This window comes from Acomys russatus, chromosome 25 (assembly GCF_903995435.1).
Source record: "Acomys russatus chromosome 25, mAcoRus1.1, whole genome shotgun sequence".
Classification (NCBI taxonomy): domain Eukaryota; kingdom Metazoa; phylum Chordata; class Mammalia; order Rodentia; family Muridae; genus Acomys; species Acomys russatus.
This window is the reverse complement of record NC_067161.1, coordinates 51,351,207-51,372,136: the sequence shown is the minus strand read 5'-3', so window position 1 is coordinate 51,372,136 and position 20,930 is coordinate 51,351,207. Positions and strand designations below refer to the sequence as shown.

Genomic DNA, 20,930 nt, shown 5'->3' with positions numbered 1-20,930 from the left:
CTGACTCCAGTGAGATGGCACAGTGCAGTGTGCTGTGGACGACCCCTGACTCCAGTGAGATGGCACAGTGCAGTGTGCTGTGGACGACACCTGACTCCAGTGAGATGGCACAGTGCAGTGTGCTGTGGACGACACCTGACTCCAGTGAGATGGCACAGTGCAGTGTGCTGTGGACGACACCTGACTCCAGTGAGATGGCACAGTGCAGTGTGCTGTGGACGACACCTGACTCCAGTGAGATGGCACAGTGCAGTGTGCTGTGGACGACCCCTGACTCCAGTGAGATGGCACAGTGCAGTGTGCTGTGGACGACACCTGACTCCAGTGAGATGGCACAGTGCAGTGTGCTGTGGACGACACCTGACTCCAGTGAGATGGCACAGTGCAGTGTGCTGTGGACGACACCTGACTCCAGTGAGATGGCACAGTGCAGTGTGCTGTGGACGACACCTGACTCCAGTGAGATGGCACAGTGCAGTGTGCTATGGATGACACCTGACTCCAGTGAGAAGGCACAGTGCAGTGTGCTGTGGACGACACCTGACTCCAGTGAGATGACACAGTGCAGTGTGCTGTGGACGACACCTGACTCCAGTGAGATGGCACAGTGCAGTGTGCTGTGGACGACACCTGACTCCAGTGAGATGGCACAGTGCAGTGTGCTGTGGACGACCCCTGACTCCAGTGAGATGACACAGTGCAGTGTGCTGTGGACGACCCCTGACTCCAGTGAGATGGCACAGTGCAGTGTGCTGTGGATGATATCTGATGACATTCGGTCCTAGGTTCCAGCAAAGAGCATGTGTGTTCTTCTTTACAGCAGAATATAGCTCAATTGTGTGGGCTAGGGACATGGCTCAGCACTTAAGAGCATGGACCGCTCTTCCAGAGGACCCAAGTTCAGTTCCTAGCACCCACATTAGGTGGCTCTGCCTCTAACTCCAGCTTCCAGGGTCAATTCTGATTTTAAATAGTTTATTAGTGGGAATGTCAATGCATAATTATGGTTTTCCCAAATATTTCACTCAGAATTTAATAACAGAAAAAGATTCACTGTAACATATCTGACTTCTTCACTGAGTTCTTCACTCACTTATGACCAACAGAATCAAGAGCTAGGTGTACCCTCTGGAGGCAGAGGCAAGAGGACCCACTCAAGAGGAACGCACCCTGTCTACATTATCAGGTCTAGGTCAGCCAGAGCTACAGACTGTGATTATGTCTCAAAAAGCAAAATTAAACACATTTAGTCCCAGCAGTCAGGAGGCAGAGGTAGGTGGATCTCTGTGACTTTGAAGCCAGCCTGGCCAACACAGCAAGTTCTAGGCCGTCCATAGTGTGAGGGACAAACTAAATAAAATAAGTAAACAAAAAGGGTAAAAACTCAGGAAGTTGGAACTCCTGCTACTAATAAAAATTAACTTTATTTACCTAATATAAACAAGTTCAAACTTATCCTAAGTTGTTCAAAATAGAGAAATAACACACATTGACTAATGTGAAGAATATTATCCCCTCCCCACACACACACACACAAAAAAAAAATTTAAGAGAGCTTCGGAATCACTTTGTTTCCTGATCCTTACAAAATCTATTTATTCTGTGTTGAACTACATTCTGTCCGGAAAAGACATTTAGCTAAAAACATCTTCACAGTCAAGGCTTGTTTGAGATACCTACTAAGGTATCTCTACAAAAATCAGCAGGCAGGGGAGGAAAAAAAGCATGTATCATACTTACTAATGCCAAAGACGTCATAATTTCCAGTTCTGGGTATCATATGAACAATGTTTTAAAGAGCTCATTAAAGGTGGCACTAAGTACAGCCAGTGAAAGGGCCAGGGGATAAGAGCACCAGCTGTGCACACCTGATGGCCTGAGTTCAAACCCCAGAATCCAGTGAGGAGAGAGAACTGACTCCCTCAAGTTGCTCTCTGGCCTCTACATGCATGTCTGAATACATACATACACATCACACACACATACAATAATAATACAAAGAAACAGAAACATAACTAAAATCAAAAGAAAATTTGAAAGCTGTTACAGCCAAGGCAAGCCTACAACTGTGTGACTGCATGCCTAAATGTAGGGTGATTTCCTGGATGGAAGTCTCAAACAGGAAGGAAAATGAGGGGTCTGGGGTGAGGGGGTAGAGTGGGGTGGGGGGGACAATGAGTGAAAATTAATACAATCTGAATACAAAAGACAAACCTTTGCTAATAATGATGAATTGCTATTAGTTTGTTAAGTCTAACAAATATAACATATTATATGGTGAAATGTTAAGAAAGCTGGGCTTGGAGTATACTAAAATAGTACATAATTCATACATATTTATAGTTAACAAAAAAAAATGTTAAAAAATAAAATTCGGGCTCAGAGGTGAAAAGCATGTATTGCTCTTGCAGAGGACCCAAGTTTGACTGCCAGCGCCTACATCAGGCGGCTCTCACCACCTGCAACTCTAGCTCCAGGGGACCTGATAGCTCAGGCTTCTGTGGACACCTGCACTCATATGTACGTGCCTTACAGAGACATGCACGCAAACAACAAAACAAAAAAAAAAATTTAAACCCTAAAATAAAATGTAGGGAGGACCTAGGAGATGACACGTCAGCACAGTGTGCACTGCACAAGCAGCATGAGGGCCTGAGTTCAGAGCCGTGCAGAAAGTCACATGTAACCCACGCAGAAAGCCACGTGTAACCACGCAGAAAAGCCATGTGTAACCACGCAGAAAGCCACGTGTGACCACGCAGAAAGCCACCTGTAGCCACACGCACATGAGACGGCAGCGCGGGGAAGATGCAGAGGCAGAAGGACGCTAGGAGTATGCTGGCTTAGTTAGTCCAAGCAGTGTGCAGTGAGAAACCTTGTCTCAAAACCTAAGGTTCCAATGTGGTGACTCATGCCTTTATTTGGGTGACTTTCAAAGCCAGCCTGGTCTACATAAAGTTTCAGAACAGTCAAGGATGAAAAGGCCCTGTCTCAAAACAGAAAGAAAAAGAAAAGAAAGTAGATGGAGACCAAAGCCTTAGAGATGAATCTTTCTCTGTCTCTGTCTCTCTCTCTCTTTTAACATTTTTCAAGACAGGGTATCTCTTTATAGCCTTGGCTGTCTTAGAACTGGCTCTGTAGACCCTGCTGGCATCGAATTTACAGAGATCTGCCTGCCTCTGCCTCCCCAAGTGCTGGGACTATAGGCGGGCACCGCTACCACCCAGCTAAAAGATAAATCTTAAGCAACAACAACAAAAACCAGCAACCTGTCTCCAAGATACTGGTGCAACAGTGGGCCAAATGCTGTGGGAGCAATCAACCACTACCCCACACCATTCCATTTTAGATGGGACCTATACCTGACACTGCTAAAGTGGCCAAGAACCTGGAACTAATGGGTCATGGGCCTAGGGGGAAACAATATTCTGCTAAAGGAACCCAGCCATAAAATAACTCCTAATAACATATTGCTATATCCACAGAACAGTGCGTCACTCAACCCACATCAGAGAAGCTTGATCTTTCAGTAGAGGATTATTAACACAAAGACCCACAACTGGACGATGGGCAAAGACTGAAGCGCTCAGCACTAAATGGAATGTCTTCATCAAACCCTGCACCTCAAACCTCAGGGGACTATGCAGAAAGATTGTAAGAGCAAGATACAGTGGTTGACCCTAAGGAAACAACATCTTCCACACATAACAGGGCTGGTGCACATAAGAACACACGGAGACTGACAGTCAGCACACAAATAACCTGCGCAAGTTCAAAGAAGACAAAATTCCAGCAGGGAGAAGAAGTGGACACCAAGTCTCACCCCAACCATGATGCTGTCTGCACCTGGTACCTGCTGGCGAGAGGACATCACCTTTCCACTAGCGTGTCATCTGGTAGGTCAGCCATATTTCACGGCAGGTCTCATGCCCAGGAGTAGGTAAGCACAAAACAGACTCCGTGCTCTTTTGTGTGCTTTTAGTGTTTTTTGTTGTCTTGCCTTTTTGTTTGATTTTCATTTTGGGTTTTTGTTTGTTTTGTTTTTGAGAAAGAGAGAAAAAGCATTAAGTGTTGGTGGGGAGTGGGGTGAGGAGGACCTGGGAGGAGCTAGGGGAGGGAAAATATAACCAAAATATAGCATAAAAATTTAGTTAAAAAACAGATTTAAAAAAATAGAGAGGTAGAAAATGAAGAGGAAGACTCTTGACATGCACATCTAGCATCACACGCACACACGTGCGCACACACACGCACACACACGCACACACACGCGCACACACGTGCGCACACACACACGTACACACACGCGTACACACACACGCACACACGCGCACACATGCACACACACACGCACACACGTACACATGCGCACACACACACACACGCACACATGCGCACACACGCACACACACGCACACACACGCACACGCGCACACACGCACACGTACACACTCATGCACACACGCACACACACGCACACGTACACACGCACACACACTCATGCACACACGCACGCACACACACGTACACACGCACACACACACGCACGCACACACGCACACACGTGCGCGCACACACGCACATGCACACAAAATAAATGTTATAAAAATAAATATTTTTAGTTTAAAGGTTAACGTTTTTTAATGGCAAAGAATAGTAATTGTGGAAATAATAATATACATTTATATAAAGAACTGAACAAGGACTAGTAGCCAAAGATCATTAATAACCTTAAAGGAAAACTTAATTTTAAATTTATGTCTTAAAAATATGTATGCATTATAAATTCACAAAATACTTTTCTGTAATCAAACTATTTAAATGTTGTTTAAGTGTTCTCAATGACAGTCAATCAGCTGGCTCAACCTGATCCCATCAACATGAACCTGATCACCTGAGTCAGAAGCTACATGGTGGAAGATGACAACCAACTCCTGAAAGTTGGTTTGAAACGACATCCACACACTTGCTGTAATGCTCATGTGCACACACATCCGCGTACAAAATAAATAAATACTGTTTTTAATGTTCTAAAAAAGAAAACAACTCTTTCATTTAGTTGACTGTGTCAAGGCATTGTATGGTATTTTTTAGGCCTAATACATAGAGCATACGCCATAAAAGCCAAGGTATGCTGGGGGGAAAAAGGAAATTACCAAGTGTTGTTATAAAATACTGTTTAGACACAGTAATACACAGCTCCCATCCAACATGAATTCACTGGGCACCATGTGCTAGATGCCAGCCTATGCCCTTAGTGCATAAAATAGTGAGCAGAAAAAGGCAGTAAACAAACAGTAAAGGTGAAACTCTTGTTTTATGAGGAAATATACTGTGCAAAGAAAAATCTGAAGCAGAGTAGAGAAAATCAGGAGAGTTCTGGAAGCTCGGGGACGAGGCAGGTAGGTTACAATCTTAAACGGAGAGGTACGAAAAGCCTCCTGAGACGGCACCTCGCTGAGATCTGAAGGCAGCAGGCAGTCGGCCATGTGCACTGTGGAGGGGAAGAGCTGCCTAGGCCCTAAGGAACTCCTCAGCAGAAGGAAAGCACAGCATCAACCTCCCGGTCTGTGGTGATGCTTTAAACACTGCTTTTAGACTCAAATGAGTCTGTGAGTCAATGTGCTCCTGCATACCTTTTTCATTTCGTTTTCTAAATTTTCTTCCTCTTGACCTTCAGACAACCTTCTTCTTAAATCAGCTATTTCCCGATCTGCAGACTCTCGATACTGTGCCCACTGTGCTCGCTCCTGCTCCAGCCTCAGGTGGAACTGGTGCTCATAGTCACGAACTGTCTCTACAAAACATCATATGTTCCATGTCTGAGCATTATCAAGCAAATATCTGGTTCACTGAAAGGTTTTAAGTTATGTAAAAAGCTGGAGACAAATTTTTAGAAATAAAAAATTCTAGTCCTTATTATGAGTAAAGTTTCAGCACTTCAACCTCATTGTCACTGATCTCCATGTTAGGACTGCCCTGTGCTGTCTGACGTCATCGTCACTGATCTCCGTGTTAGACCTGCCCTGTGCTGTCTGACGTCATCGTCACTGATCTCCGTGTTAGACCTGCCCTGTGCTGCCTGACGTCATCGTCACTGATCTCCGTGTTAGACCTGACCTGTGCTGTCTGACGTCATCGTCACTGATCTCCGTGTTAGACCTGCCCTGTGCTGTCTGACGTCATCGTCACTGATCTCCGTGTTAGACCTGCCCTGTGCTGTCTGACGTCATCGTCACTGATCTCCGTGTTAGACCTGCCCTGTGCTGCCTGACGTCATCGTCACTGATCTCCGTGTTAGACCTGCCCTGTGCTGCCTGACGTCATCGTCACTGATCTCCGTGTAGACCTGCCCTGTGCTGTCTGACGTCATCGTCACTGATCTCCGTGTTAGACCTGCCCTGTGCTGTCTGACGTCATCGTCACTGATCTCCGTTTAGACCTTGCCCGTGCTGCCTGACGTCATCGTCACTGATCTCCGTGTTGTAGACCTTGACTGTGCTGTCTGACGTCATCGTCACTGATCTCCGTGTTAGACCTGCCCCTGTGCTGTCTGACGTCATCGTCACTGATCTTCGTTCGTAATAGACCTGCCCTGTGCTGTCTGATAGGAAAACCCAGAGACAGTTCAGAGTGGAGCTTTCAATTCTCATTGAAGCTCCACTCTCAAATCCATGCTCTTTAACACTAGACTGTGGCTCCCAAAAGAAATACAACATATAACTATGTGAACATGCAAGAAAATACGTATTATTTCTGAGATTTTTTTTACTAAAACCTAAAATTCTAAATTGAGACAAATTCTATAACATCTTTATAAAATAGCTTCCTTTAAATACAGTCTTGAAAGATCATCTAACAGGTATTACTGGTAGCCCATTAAATTCTACTCTTTTTTTTTTCAAGATTTATTTATTTATTTATTATGTGTACAGTGCTCTGCCTGCGTGTATGCCTGCAGGCCAGAAGAGGGCCTCAGATCACATCATAGATGGTTGTGAGCCACTATGTGGTTGCTGGGAATTGAACTCATGACCTCTGGAAGAGCAGTTAGTACTCTTAACGGATGAGCCATCTCTCCAGCCCTACTATTCTTATTCTTTAAAGTTTTATTTATTTTTATTTTAAATATGTTTTGAGTGTCGCCTGCATGTACGCACTGCAGTATGTGCATCTCTGTTGCCTGCAGAGGCGAGAAGAGGGTGGCAATGGCCCTGGAGCTGTAGTTACAGGCAGTTGTGAACCATCCTGTACGTGCTGGCAACTGAGCCCAGATCCTTACAAAGGCAAAAGGTGCTCTTAACCACTGAGCCGTCTCCCCAGACCTAATTTTTATTCATTCTTCCTAACTAACAAAACCAACCTTTGGGAATTTACAATGCCCGTGTAAACACGACACTTGGAGGCTGAGTGAGTAGCTTAGTAGGATCCCTTGCCTCACAGCATAAAACTGAACAGAGAGACTTAAAACCACATTTCAATTTCCTTACAGTTAAAGGTGACCACATACTTGGCCAACGAAGTTTGAGGAAAATATAACATGAAGATTTCTAGAAATATTGTCCCTTTCTAATGTAGACTAGAGGAGGTATAAACATTTTTCATGAAGCAAAGCTTACATTTTAAAGAACGTGTGTTAACTATAAAGAAGCAGACAGCTAGGAAAGTCTAGGATTTGAGTAGGGTAACAGACCTGTCAAGATCATCACTAGCTTACCCTCAGATAGAGTTGATGATTCTTATGAGAAAAAATAATTCTTATAAAGATAAAGCAATATATTCAGACTTATTACATGAGATTAGAGTAGCCCTTAGTGAGAGCTACAGACTCAGAAACAGAGGTAGTAGCCTTGTTTGCTTCCTCTCAAAGAATATTATGGGTTTTTGTTTTGTTTTGTTTTAAAAAGCAAACGCTACTTGGTATAGGGCAGTTACTATTAGTTCACACTTGTACATATGAACTAATTCCAAGATCCCAAAGGTTAATGTACTGGTAACACCTTATTTCATTCTCAGAAATGGAAGACGTAATGCAACACTGTGCTGAGAGGAGAGAAGCTGCACACACTGCTACACACACTGTTACACGCCCTTCAGACCAGGGTCACTGGCGGGATGCCCCATAAAGCCATTCTAGCCTTAAGGACATTCTTGCCCACCAAACAAAGAGTTCACATACAAATATGCATAATATTTAAAAATCTAAACAAATAAAACTCAGTGTTTAAAGCCTGGTTTAAATCTCCCAAGTAACTACAACCTCATTTAGTACATTATCTGAGTCTTCATTAAAGACACTAGTCAAGTGCCTATGGCAACACCTCCGCTTTCCCTTCCATCTGACATCTTGAAGATGACAGTACAGGGCTGGAGAGATGGCACAAAGGTTAAGGGCACTGACTGCTCCTCGAGAGGTCCTGAGTTCAATTCCCAGCAACCACATGGTGGCACATGACCATCTATAATGTGAGCTGATGCCTTCTTCTGGCCTGCATGTACACCTGCACTGTATACACAATAATAAATAAATAAATAAATAAATAAATAAATAAATAAATAAATAAAATAGTTTAAAAAAAAAAAAAAAGATGACAGTACATAAAGCCACAAATAAACACAAAATTCTTTTTGGGGGAAGGAGGGCTTTTGTTTTTGTTTGTTGTTTGTTTGTGGGGTTTTTTGTTGGGAGGGGGGTTTTAAGACAGGGTTTCTCAGAGTTTCTCTTTAGCCCTGGCTGTCCTGGAACTCACTCTGTAGACCAGGCCGGCCTAGAACTCACAGAGATCTTCCTGCCTCTGCCTCCCGAGCGCGGGGATTACAGGTGTGCGCCATGACTGTCTGGTCATTGTGGCCACAAAATGCATTTTAAAGCCAACAGAATTTGTTGACCTTAGAAAGCCTGAAGCTGATCTTCGTCTTTACCTTTCATGACAGCCTGAAGCGAGGCAACTTCCTCGGCCCACTGCCTCTTCACTTCATCTATAGCTTCCTGCTTGGTGTTTTCAGAGACGGTGGGCAACGGCCTTAATGTTCTCCATCTCTGCCTGGGCCTCCCACAGCTGTGTCCGAAGGTGACCCAGATCATCCTGTGCGGCTTGCAACACTGCGTTTTGCCTCTTCAGATCCTCTGGGGGAAAAGTAAAAGATTTTTCCATTAATGTGTATACTTTATCAGATCCAAAAGAAATGAAGAAATTAAATTTTTAAATAATAATATAAATTATGAAGCCATTGTAAAAGAAATATGAAGCACGCTGGGTTTCAGAATCAAAGCATTTAAACTAATAACACACTGCGGAGGTCACAGTTCTGCTGCTATATTTAGGCTTTTAACACTCACTGAATGAACACAATCAAAAATTTTTATGTGTATGGGGTTTTTAGCTACAATGTACACGTACCTGGTGCATCAGATGCCCATGCCTGTAGTTACACATGGTTAGCGGGCACGCAGGTTCTGGGAATTGAACATGGGCCCTTTACAAGAACAGTAAGAGCCCTTAGCCACTGAGCTATCTCGTCAGCCCCAATAATCAAATTATTTAACTACTCAGGTGTAGGTATCCAAATCTACAAAATGGAGATTAAAGATGGCCACATCACAGGGCTGTAGCAACGACAAAACGATGTGCTGCGGATGCCTGCGAGTATGGTAACTTTTAAGAGTGAGCCTTCAAGACATACTCAATGGGGCTGGGCGTGGCGGCACACGCCTTTAATCCCAGCACTCGGGAGGCAGAGGCAGGCAGATCACTGTGAGTTTGAGGCCAGCCTGGTCTACAAAGTGAGTCCAGGATGGCCAAGGCTACACAGAGAAACCCTGTCTCGGAAAACCAAAAAAAAAAGACATACTCAATGAAAGCAAGCCATGCTACATATAATTAGAGTTCATAAAGCTATAATTACTATCTCAGTCAGTCACCTTTTTTGTTTTTGTTTTTTTGAGACAGGTTTTCTCCGTGTAATGGCCCTGGCTGTCCTGGACTCGCTTTATAACAGGCTGGCCTCAAACTCGCAGAGATCCACCTGCCTCTGAGTGCTGGAATTAAAGGCATGCACCCCACACCTGGCTCTCAGTCATGCTTTATTATCCCTTAAATATCAAGTTGATACCACATGTACACCACATGACTTAAGCCTACACAGGACATATAGCTGGTCATGACTTTTTAAAAAGATGGATGTATAAAGTCAAAAATGCAGTCTAGTGGGGCAGTACTTGCCTACTATGTACAAAACCCTCGGTCTGGTCCCTAACACTGCTAAGAAAACAAAGATAAAGCCCATTATCTCTATATGGGGATATATCTATTGTCTTACTGCCAACTCTCACTATTCCATTTATTTAAAAAAAAAAAAAAACGACCATGACTGTCATGAACACAGTATGTTCAATTTTAAATCTATACTTCCTTATTTGTAGGAAGTTTGAATATCTTTCCATATATTGATGAGTGACCAGAATTTCCTTAGGTTTCCCTCCCTCTCTCCCTTCCTCAGTCTCTCGCAATGTAACATAAGCTGGCTGCAAACTCTCAAGTCTTCTACCTCAGCCTACTCAGTAACAGGATTTCGGGTGTATGCCACCATATTCTTTCTGCTTATCTGTTTCTAATGCAGAGTTTCCCTTCTGACTTAAGAAGTGCACTGTGGTGGGTAATCTTCAGTGTTGACTAGATAATGCATCACAGAGGAGGAAAACCTATGGTCGTGTATGACCGGCGTTTCCAAAGAGGTTCAGCCAAACAAGGAAGGCCCATCCTGAATATGGGCGTTAGCACCCCATGGGATGGGGTCCTGGACTAAACTTTAAAAAGTGAGTTAGCCAAGCATCAGCACCATCCCCTCTGCTCCCCTGGCTGCAGCTCCACCTAGCCACATCACGCACCTGCCGCCATGCCCTCCCTGACATGAGTCCACCGCATCTCCTCCAACCACGCCAGGTATTTTGTCATAGCCACAGGAAAACTAGTAAGAGTAATTATACTGAGAGTGGGCACGCTGCTGTTATAAATTGACTACATGCTTCATAGGTGTTTGAAACTGGCTCATGGCAGAGATATGTAAGAACTTCTGAGCTGTGAAACAAAGAAGCCTCTGAATCCTATAAACAGAGTCAAGTGGTTCATTCTGATGGAATGTGGAAAACCAGAATTCAACAGAAAGCAACACAGAAAAGACAGTACTCATGAGGTCTGGAAGGAACAACTCATGCTTAGGTTAAAAACCATTTCTATTAGGGTAATGTTGGGATCCAGCCACTGCTCAGGCCACATCTCTGTAACAGCCATTCTCTCACAGATAATAAAAGGCATACTTACTGAGACACTGAATCCCTAGCTAACAGACTTCCAGGAGCCAGAACCTCTCAACTGGGAAAGTGAGTTTACATCAAAGCAGGTGTGGTGGCCACACGCCCTGCTCCCTGCTGAGTCCCTGGCTACAGGGCTGCAGAGGGGGGTCAGAGGTCATGAATTCAATTCCCAGCAACCACACAATGGCTTACAACCATCTATAATGTGATCTAATGTCCTCTTCTGTCATCCAGGCAGAGTGCTGTATACAAAATGAATAACACTTTTTTTTTTAAAGGAGGAGGAGGCGGCAGCGGTGGTGGCAGGCTGATACTGTGAAATACTCAGCAAGCACTCTGCCGCAGGTGCACACTATGACTCCTCTCTTTGAAGACCTTGCAATGCTGTCCTTCTCTGGTGCAGGGGCCCGAATTCTACCTGGGAGGCCACACTATGTGTTAATAGTTTTTAATTAACGTTTTACTCCTCAGTAATCCATCTTGGTGTACCTTTTGATAGTCCCCCAAATTTTTCCCAATATTCATATTATATCCTAGTAAAAAGTTTAATCCAGCTGGGCATGGTGGCACAGGTCTTTAATCCCAGCACTCAGGGAGCCATACCTGCCTTGTTTACTAGTTTTTAAGTTCGTTTTTCTTATTTATCTCTTTTAAAGATTTATTTATTTATTATTGTGTATACAGTGTTCAATCTACATATACACTTGCACTCTAGAAGAAGACATCAGCTCTCATTACAGATGGCTGTGAGCCACGATGGGGTTGCTGGGAATTCAACTCAGGACCTCTGGAAGAGCAGTCAGTGCTTTTAACCTCTGAGCCATCTCTCCAGCCCCTTCTATTTTCTTAATAGTTTTAATTTTTTTCATATTCCTTGTTTCCTTGTTTCAGATCCATTTCTAAGTGAGCATATGGCACTGGACCATGTACACCTTCCTAAGCCAGGCTCTCACGGCTGAGGAACACTGAAGGTGTCCTCTTGGTCAGCACTGGAAACCCCCGGCCCCGCGCCCCTCATTTCCCTGCACAGCCTGTCTTCTGCAGAGTCATGAGAACAGGGTCCTACCCACACCCTAGACTAAGGATTTCTAAGAACAAATACTGCTGCAGGGTTAAGTGCTTTTTTGAAGCTGGTTAAAGGAAAAAGGTGCAATAAAAATACCTTCAAGTTTAATAGAAAAATCAAGACAACTTTCCTAAATTTTGTAATATTCCCCACTAAAGTCAGCTTGGAAAAAAAAAAATGTGCAAAGCAGGGCCGTGGTGGCGCACATCTTTAATCCCAGCACTTGGGAGGCAGAGGCAGATGGGTCGCTTTAAGTTCGAGGCCAGCCTGGTCTACAAAAGCAAGTACAGGACAGCCAAGGCCAACAGAGAGACCCTGTCTCGAAAACCAAGAAGAGAAAAAAAGAAAAAAATGAGCACTAAGTCAAAAACAGGCAGTGAGAGAGTCGGGAAGCAGCCGTGGCGTCTTTATTCACAGTCCTCATCACTGTTGCGTTTGCAACTCGGCGACAGTCCAAAGACGCAAGCCCTGCAACTGCACCAGCACCAAAGCCGTCCCTTCCGGAGGGAAAATAGTTTGGACTCGTGTGCCACCTTGACCTATTTTTCAGAAAGGCAAAGACTGCTGAGAGCTCCATCGTATACTGTTTGTGCCCGTGACAATCACAAAGCCTGGCTTCCACCGTCATAGCAGGTACAATAACATAACCTGCTGCTTGAGAAGAAAGTTTTAAATTTGATTTTTATTATGATACAGGCAAGTGTCCAAGATAGAAACTAAATAATCAATTGGGTTGTGGCGGCGCACATCTTTAGTCCATTATTTGGGAGGCAGAGGCAAGTGGATCTGTGAGTTCGAGGCCAGTCTGGTCTACAGAGCGAGTTCCAGGACAATCAAGGCTACACAGAGAAACCCTTTCTCAAAACAACAACAACAAAAATCTAAATAATCAACACTGATGTATTATACATATGTTGCCTTTAAGAAGGCCACCATGAAGTATCAAAAAGGATCATAGAACTCCTTCTGTTATTTCTTTTAATCATTTATTTAATTTTGTATTAGGTGCATTGGTTGAGGGCATTAGATCCCTTGGAACTGGAATTACAGACAGTTGTGAGCTGCCATATGGGTGCTGGGAACTGAACCCGGGTCCTTTGGAAAAACAGATAGTGCTCTTAACCACTGAGTCATCTCTCCAGCCCTCCTTCCGTTGTTTTGTAAAAAGCTGCCTCAACGTTCTCTATGGCCAGCTTAAATTTGTTAACAATTTCAGATAATAAAGTACAGCTAACTGAAGTAATTTTAACATAGCGAGCTGTTTAATTCAGAGATATAAAACTGATATCATGTCAGAAGTAGGAAGCTGTGGGCCAGTGAGATGGCTCAGTTGGGTAAAAGCCCCTGACCCCATGCCTGATGACCTAAACTTGACCCTAAAATGAGGGGCGCGGGGCCGGGGGTTTCCAGTGCTGACCAAGAGGACACCTTCAGTGTTCCTCAGCCGTGAGAGCCTGGCGTAGGAAGGTGTACATGGTCCAGTGCCATATGCTCACTTAGAAATGGATCTGAAACAAGGAAACAAGGAATATGAAAAAAATTAAAACTATTAAGAAAATAGATGGGGCTGGAGAGTACAAGCTCGCCCTTGTGGCCCGGACATAGGTAAGGCAGCCTCAAGGGTGTGAGAGCAGAAGAGCTATCCCTGGCTCTCTCCTGGGCAGTCCTGGAGAGCTGGCCTGGAGGGTGTGAGTGTGAGAGAGCTGTCAGGCTGACCAGCTCAGCTACCACCCACACCCAGATCCAGGTGGCTCACCCCAACACCTACACAATCTATGACCTGCTGGAGCAGATGAAGGGGCTGGTCCTACAGAACCAAAGCTGCACGGTCTCCCTGACACGGAGCAAATATAGGATAGGGGACAGGAGTCCCAGTGATGATCCAGTATTGACAATGTGGCAGTGGTCAGAGGCCTTAAGCTAGACCAACAACTCACTGTGATGAACATTTGCAAGAAAAGCTATTTGAGCAATGGGGTGTACTATGTGACACACCATGACACACCACAGCTTCCACAGCAAGATTATGTTGTTGTTTTATTTTGTTTGTTTGTTTCCTTTATAGGGGTGGTTGCAAGGGCAGAGAGAGGATATGGATGACAGTGAGATGAGTGGGATTGGGGTGCATAATGTGAAATTCACAAAGAAGCAATAAAAAGTTAAAAAGAAAAAGGAAGGAAGGGAAGAAAGGAAAGAGATGGAGGTGCTCTTAATTTTGTTTTTGTTTTTCTTACAAAATTTTATAGAAAATAATTTCAAGAAAAAAGGGAAAACCTAAAAGCTTTATGTGAGAACAGAGGGAAATGGAAAACAAATCAAATAAGCTTTCAAAACTAACGTCAAGGGGCTAGAGAGAAAGCTCAGTGGTCATGAGCACTGCCAAAGCACTCAGGTTCAAATCCCAGCACCAACATGGTAGCTCACAACTGTCTGTAACTCCAGTTCTAGTGGATCTGACACCTTCACATCAAGTCACACAAAATTAAGTTAAATTAAATTATTTTTTAAAAACTGACTTCAGTTTATTGAATAAAGAAAAACTAGGAGCCGGGCAGTGGTGGCACACACCTTTAATCCCAGCACTCAGGAGGCAGAGGCAGGTGGATTGCTGTGAGTTCAAGGCCAGCCTGGTCTACAAAGTGAGTCCAGGACAGCCAAGGATACACAGAGGAACCCTGTCCCAAAAAAAAGCAAAAAGAAAACAAAAAAACAAAAAAAGAAAAAAAAAAAAAAAAAAAAACAAACTAGGACACAGGTTCAATTTCCAGCACCCACATGGCAGCTCACAATTGTCTGTTCACTGCAGTCCCAGGGGATCCTATGCTTTCTTCCGGCCTCCGTGGGCGCCAGATACACACAGTACACAGACATATATGCAGACAAAATACCCACACACTAATTAATTAATTAAAGTTTTTAAAAAACAGGAAACTTGAAGACACTGTAGACAATGACCAACATATTAGTGTGAGAGAAGAGAAAAGAGACGGGATAAACCATGACCACTGGGTTTGAATTTAGCATCAGAGGAAATACTAGAAGGACTTTACATATATGCATTAAATGTATTACCAGGTCATCTTGACACCACATCATTGCTCAGAGTTTAAGGTGGTACCTTGTCGATTGAAGGCAGAAGTAAACTTTAAAAGAAAGACTGAAATGCCTCAAGAATAGAGTGCTGTGCAGCAAAGAAAGGGCAGGGTACGGTGCTTAACAAGTTTGCATGAGGATGCATGAAAGAACCAGGGACTGGGAATGCAGCTCCCAGGATGTGTGCCTGACATGCACATGGCCCTGGGCGCAATCTCTAGCAACATTTAAACCCAGCATGGTATTGAATACCTATACTGCCAGTACTTGGAAGATAGAGGCAGGGGGTTAGGAAAAGTCAGCCTGAGCTACATAAAACCCTATCTACAGCAAGGGATGAGAAGGGGAAGGAGGGAAAAAAAGAAAAGGAAGGGGACGGGAGGGGAGGGGCAGGAGAGGGGAGGGGAGGGGAGGGGCAGGAGAGGGGAGGGGAGGGGCAGGAGAGGGGAGGGGAGGGGGAGGGGAGGGGCAGGAGAGGGGAGGGGAGGGGCAGGGGGAGGGGAGGGGAGGGGCAGGAGAGGGGAGGGGCAGGGGGAGGGGGGCACAGGGGAGGGGAGGGGCAGGGGAGGGGAGGGGCAGGGGAGGGGGGGCACAGGGGAGGGGAGGGGCAGGGGAGGGGAGGGGAGGGGCAGGACAATGAGAAGCAGGAGGAAAAGGTGGGGAAGGGGAGTACTAGATTAAAAGCATGCCGCCATGCCCGTTTATATGTATATTTTGGCTACAGAACACTGACAGGATTATTTTTAAAGACTTTAGGAGTTTAGACTACAGCCCAGCACGCAGGAAGCCTGGGTTCAAGGTGGAGGGCACCAGCTAACGACCGAGCACAAAGGAGATGAAGGACAGAGGCCAGAGCGTCAGGGTCACCCACAGCTAGGTAGCCAGTTTACAGCTAGACTGAGATGTATAGGATTCTATCTCAATAAATTTTTCAATTAAAAAATACAAAAGCTATTGATTTTTAGGTTAGAGGTTCTCAAAGTGTGCTACCTAAACTGTTGATAACAACGTCACCTAGTAACTTGCTAAAAATGCAAACTGTAGATCCCAGAGTCCTCCTAGTCAATCAGGAACTTTGAAGCTGAATTACTTTGGAACCAACCACCAGCCTCATCCCAGTTCTCACCGAAATACAATATATCCCACACAGCAGGTACTTAACAGCAGGCACTGAGAAAACAACTGAACAGTTGTTTGGTAAATTCCATGAAATGTCAGTTTCTATACAACAGAGCCAGGAACTATACCTCAAGTATCAGGAGCAGCAACTACAACTAAGCACGAGGACAGTCAGAAAACACACAGCCTTCTTTTGTTTGTTTGTTTAAAGATTTATATATTTACTATGTATACAGAGCTCTGCCTGCATGTGCACCTGCAGGCCAGAGGAGGGTATCAGATCGATCATCTTATAGATGGTTGTGAGCCACCATGTGGTTGCTGGGAATTGAACTCACGACCTCTGGAAGAGCAGTCAGTGCTCTTAACTACTGAGCCATCTCTCCAGCCCAACACACAAGCCTTAGTGGTGTATTTTTCACTTGCTCCCCAACTCCACTGAGAACCCTAGATCCAAAAAGCATTATTTTTATTATATCAAACACACACATGGTTTATTCGATGATGAACAAACATTGTACTATTAGAAATTTAACACTGAAGACAACTTTGGCAGGGGAGTCGGAGAAGAGACTTGCAAACTTACCCTCTTTAGCCAAATACAACTCCTTAAATTTTGCTCTCTTTTGATTAAATTCTTGCTCAAGCTGCTGCTGTGCACGTAAAAATTCTGCATTAATTTTTTCCAATTCTGCTACCCGTTGCTGAAGAGAAACTGGAAAAAGAAATACTAGTTAACAAGTAATAAATTTGTTTATATATAAGTTACAAGATGAACTAGTCATCCAGGTACATACTTGCTACACATCAAAGTAGTAGGGAAGTTGGAATCCATTACATTCTAGGAAACTGTAATTTTTTTAAAAGTCAAACCCTTCCATTGGACGTTGATACACAAGCTGTGGATGAGTCAGATAGTGAAACAGAGTTACAGAGAACAAAGCCTATCTCAATACAAGAGCTCCTAACACTCCTGTGTACACTGGCAGAAAGTTTTTGGTTTGGCTTCAGTTTGTTGTTGTGGTGGTGGTGGTAGTGGTGGTTTTGGCTTGTTTGGCTTGGTTTAGTTTGGTTTTGATTTTTCGAGACAGGGTTTCTCTGTGTAACCTTGGCCATCCTGGACTTGCTTCATAGACCACCAGGCTGGCCTCAGACTCACGGAGGTCCGCCTGCCTCTGCCTCCCGAGTGCTGGGACTTCGCACTATGCACCACCTCATGCAGCTTTATACTGACTGTCAATCCATGGCTGAAATTGTTAAATACTGACTTAGCTAAACTATTTATCCCACAGCTAACCCTACTGTCATAGCAGCCACTTCCTGTTTCTTTATTATTAACAAAATCTAATGGGTTCCCTTGCTAGGACACCCACAGCAACAAGAACTAATCTTCCAGTCCCAAAAGACCCATTACACTACATGGGAATTGTTACCATATGGGAAGGGCACAAGCCTGTGACTACGTCATAGCTCCAATTTTGGCAGGTCATCTGTTTTCAGATAAGCGCTGACCACAGTCTGGCAACGAGTAGACACAGTCGTTACTTCAAGGCTCAGGACTTGGAGCTCACTGACTGTCTATTCTGATCCAGGCCAGGGGTTGTTTTGGTCTAAATACAAGCCCTAGACTCAGCCTTAGAGCTACCCACACAATCCCTCAGCAGATGTCTGTCTGCACTAGCCAGCCACTGTCCAGTCACCTCAGCCAGCAGAGCTCTCTTTTCTCTAATTTTATAATACACATAAATTTAGCTCTGAGCTCCTTATTGGTAGTTATTGTTAAATCCCAATAGCCAAATTAATAGCTTTCCCACATAACACCAAAACTACTGACACCTACTGACTACTACAAAAATAAACAAATGAAGGAAACCATTCCGTAACGTTAGGTCAGAGGTTTTAGGATAAAGGCAAGATGACCTGGACCAAGAGGCCCCCGCCTTTCTCTTGTGATCAGGAGCCTACCCTTTCAAAGGCAAAACACTGGAAAAAGCCAGCTCCCAGGTCTGGATTCCAAAGTGACCACTGGACCTAAGACCCACCTCCAGGGCCCTGAACCCACCAAATAAAGCTGTAACCCCAATACCTCACCATCACATCACAACTCCTCCCCACTCCCCTTTACAAGGCTCCTAGCCCAGCCCAGCCGTGTAACTTCTCTGACCCCTCCCTGTGGGATCAGTGAACCCACCCAAGAGCTGCATCCCAGGAAACCTGACTTTTTTATAAGTTTGACTCAATCTGATTTATTCCGTGGCTGGAGGAGCAATGCATTTACATAATACACATTACTTCAAAATATTATAATGTACACACTTTTGTAAAAATACTATGCAATTTAAAATAATTGAAAAGAGCTGGGCGAGGTGGCCCACGCCTTTAATCCCAGCACTCAGGTGGCAGAGGCAAATGGATCGCTGGGAGTTCGAGGCCAGCCTGGTCTACAAAGCCAGTCCAGGACAGCCAAGGCTACACAGAGAAACCCTATCTTGGAAAGAAATTTTTTGAAAAGAAAACAAAGGCATTCTGTTCATACTTTTCCCTAAGGCCTATCTCATCCCTACCTTCCAAGTAAAATAAGACTTAACAAACTTTAAAAAAAAAAAAAAAAAAAAAAAAAAAAAACAACTTAAAATTGTAGCCAAAGCCTGGAGCAGGACTTGGTATCTGTAAGCTCAGGACTTGGGAGTCTGAGGCAAGAGGATGACCCCTGAGTACAAAGCTAGCCTGGGCTCCAGAGTCAAACACTCACATAAAGCATTTCAAAAATTTTATTTCAGAAAACATTGTGTTCCCACTAGTCCCTTCTTCATCCTGGCTCTGACCCACACAGTTCAGATCCAAATACACACCCACTAGTCTGACTGGCTCTCTCTACTCTTTAAGACAGATTGCAATTCCAGGAATCAGGATTGTTTTAAGGGTGTACCAAGTAACTCCCTTATTTTTATTTTGTTTTTATGTAACTTTCAAAAGAATCTATTTCAAGCACTCCAAGCATATTGCATTTCTACAAAACAGAAAAGCCAAAAAACTTCCTTTTCATAAGCATGCCTTTAACATCACAGGTAGAAAAGTCAATTTGCCAAAACAGAAAGACGTTTACAAATAGGTATCTCATAGTGCATTAGCAGGCAACCAAAAGTCAAACTGAAAACAGTTTGTCAAATGGAAGTCCTGCATTATTTTTTTTAACAGTGTTCACAGTGAATAACATACAGCTCAAAAAGTAATTAACATAGAATGTAGAAAAAATGATAAATGTTAGCTATTACGTTAAAACTAGGAGTATTTAATGAGTAAAGAAGTACAGAAATTGGCCGGGCATGGTGGCACACACCTTTAGTCCCAGCACTTGGGAGGCAGAGGCAGGCAGATCTCTGAGTTCTTGGCCAGCCTGGTCTACAAAATGAGTTCCAGAACAGCCAAGGCTACACAGAGAAATCCTGTCTCAAAAAGGGGGGGGGGTATGATAGAGAAAAACAGGGGTCTCACTATGTAGCCGGCCAAGCCAAGGCCACAATCTAGAGCTTGCTGGCCTGGAACTTGGTAATTCTCAAGTGCTACAGGGTGCCAACTGCTTGGACTAAAGGTGTTCGCCATGCCACCATGTCAAGCCTCGAGGTTCCAATTGTTCAGTTTAGTTTAGTTTAGTTTTCAAGGGTGGCTACTTTTAACGCTTGCCATCGAAAAAGAAAAATGACTGTTGCAGTCAAAATTTTGGTTATGTTATATATACATGCTTTTGTTTTGATCCCAGGTGTGGGATGTGCAATTGCCTTTAGCTTATCCACAGCTGATAACAGCCTCATGAGAGAGCACCTGATCTTTGTCAGCTGCGAACTGCCACATGTTGGGGAGCATGGCCTTTGCCAGATGGAAAACATCCTTGTGTAGGAAGGTATAAATAGAAGCCCAGAGAGAGAGAGAGAGAGAGAGAGAGAGAGAGAGAGAGAGAGAGAGAGAGAGAGAGAAAATGAATCACTTCGAGACGCTGCTCCTAGAGAGAAACACTCCAGAGGATGGTTTGAGAAGGCTGCTGTGGGTTTTGTTTCACTGTTGTTGTTTGCCATTTGCTGCCACTGTTTGCTGTTTGCTGTTTAGTTGGACTGCTGTAATCCTGAGGACCAAGAGTGGAAGTGACCCAAGGAACTGAGTCTAAAAAGGTCTATATCCCCTGTGCCTACAAACCTGCTTTCTCTCCTACCTAGGGATGGTAAGTTGGAAGGGAGGTAGAAGCATTAAGAAACCCCAAATAAAGTAGGTTTTTTAAAAATTCATAGCCTGCCAGGCATAGTGGCGCACGCCTTTAATCCCAGGCTCAGGAGGCAGAGGCAG

The 20,930-nt window shown here is 44.2% G+C and overlaps 1 protein-coding gene across 1 annotated transcript in view; it reads right to left on the bottom strand.

Moving 5' to 3' along the window:
* The window catches only part of Rabep1 (rabaptin, RAB GTPase binding effector protein 1), a 100,003-nt gene that overhangs the window by 64,193 nt on the left and 14,880 nt on the right, over positions 1-20,930 (bottom strand). Inside the window, 4 exon segments of the mRNA XM_051168470.1 lie at positions 5,637-5,797; positions 8,923-9,013; positions 9,015-9,127; positions 17,179-17,307. Coding sequence (XP_051024427.1) covers positions 5,637-5,797; positions 8,923-9,013; positions 9,015-9,127; positions 17,179-17,307 — 494 coding nt within the window.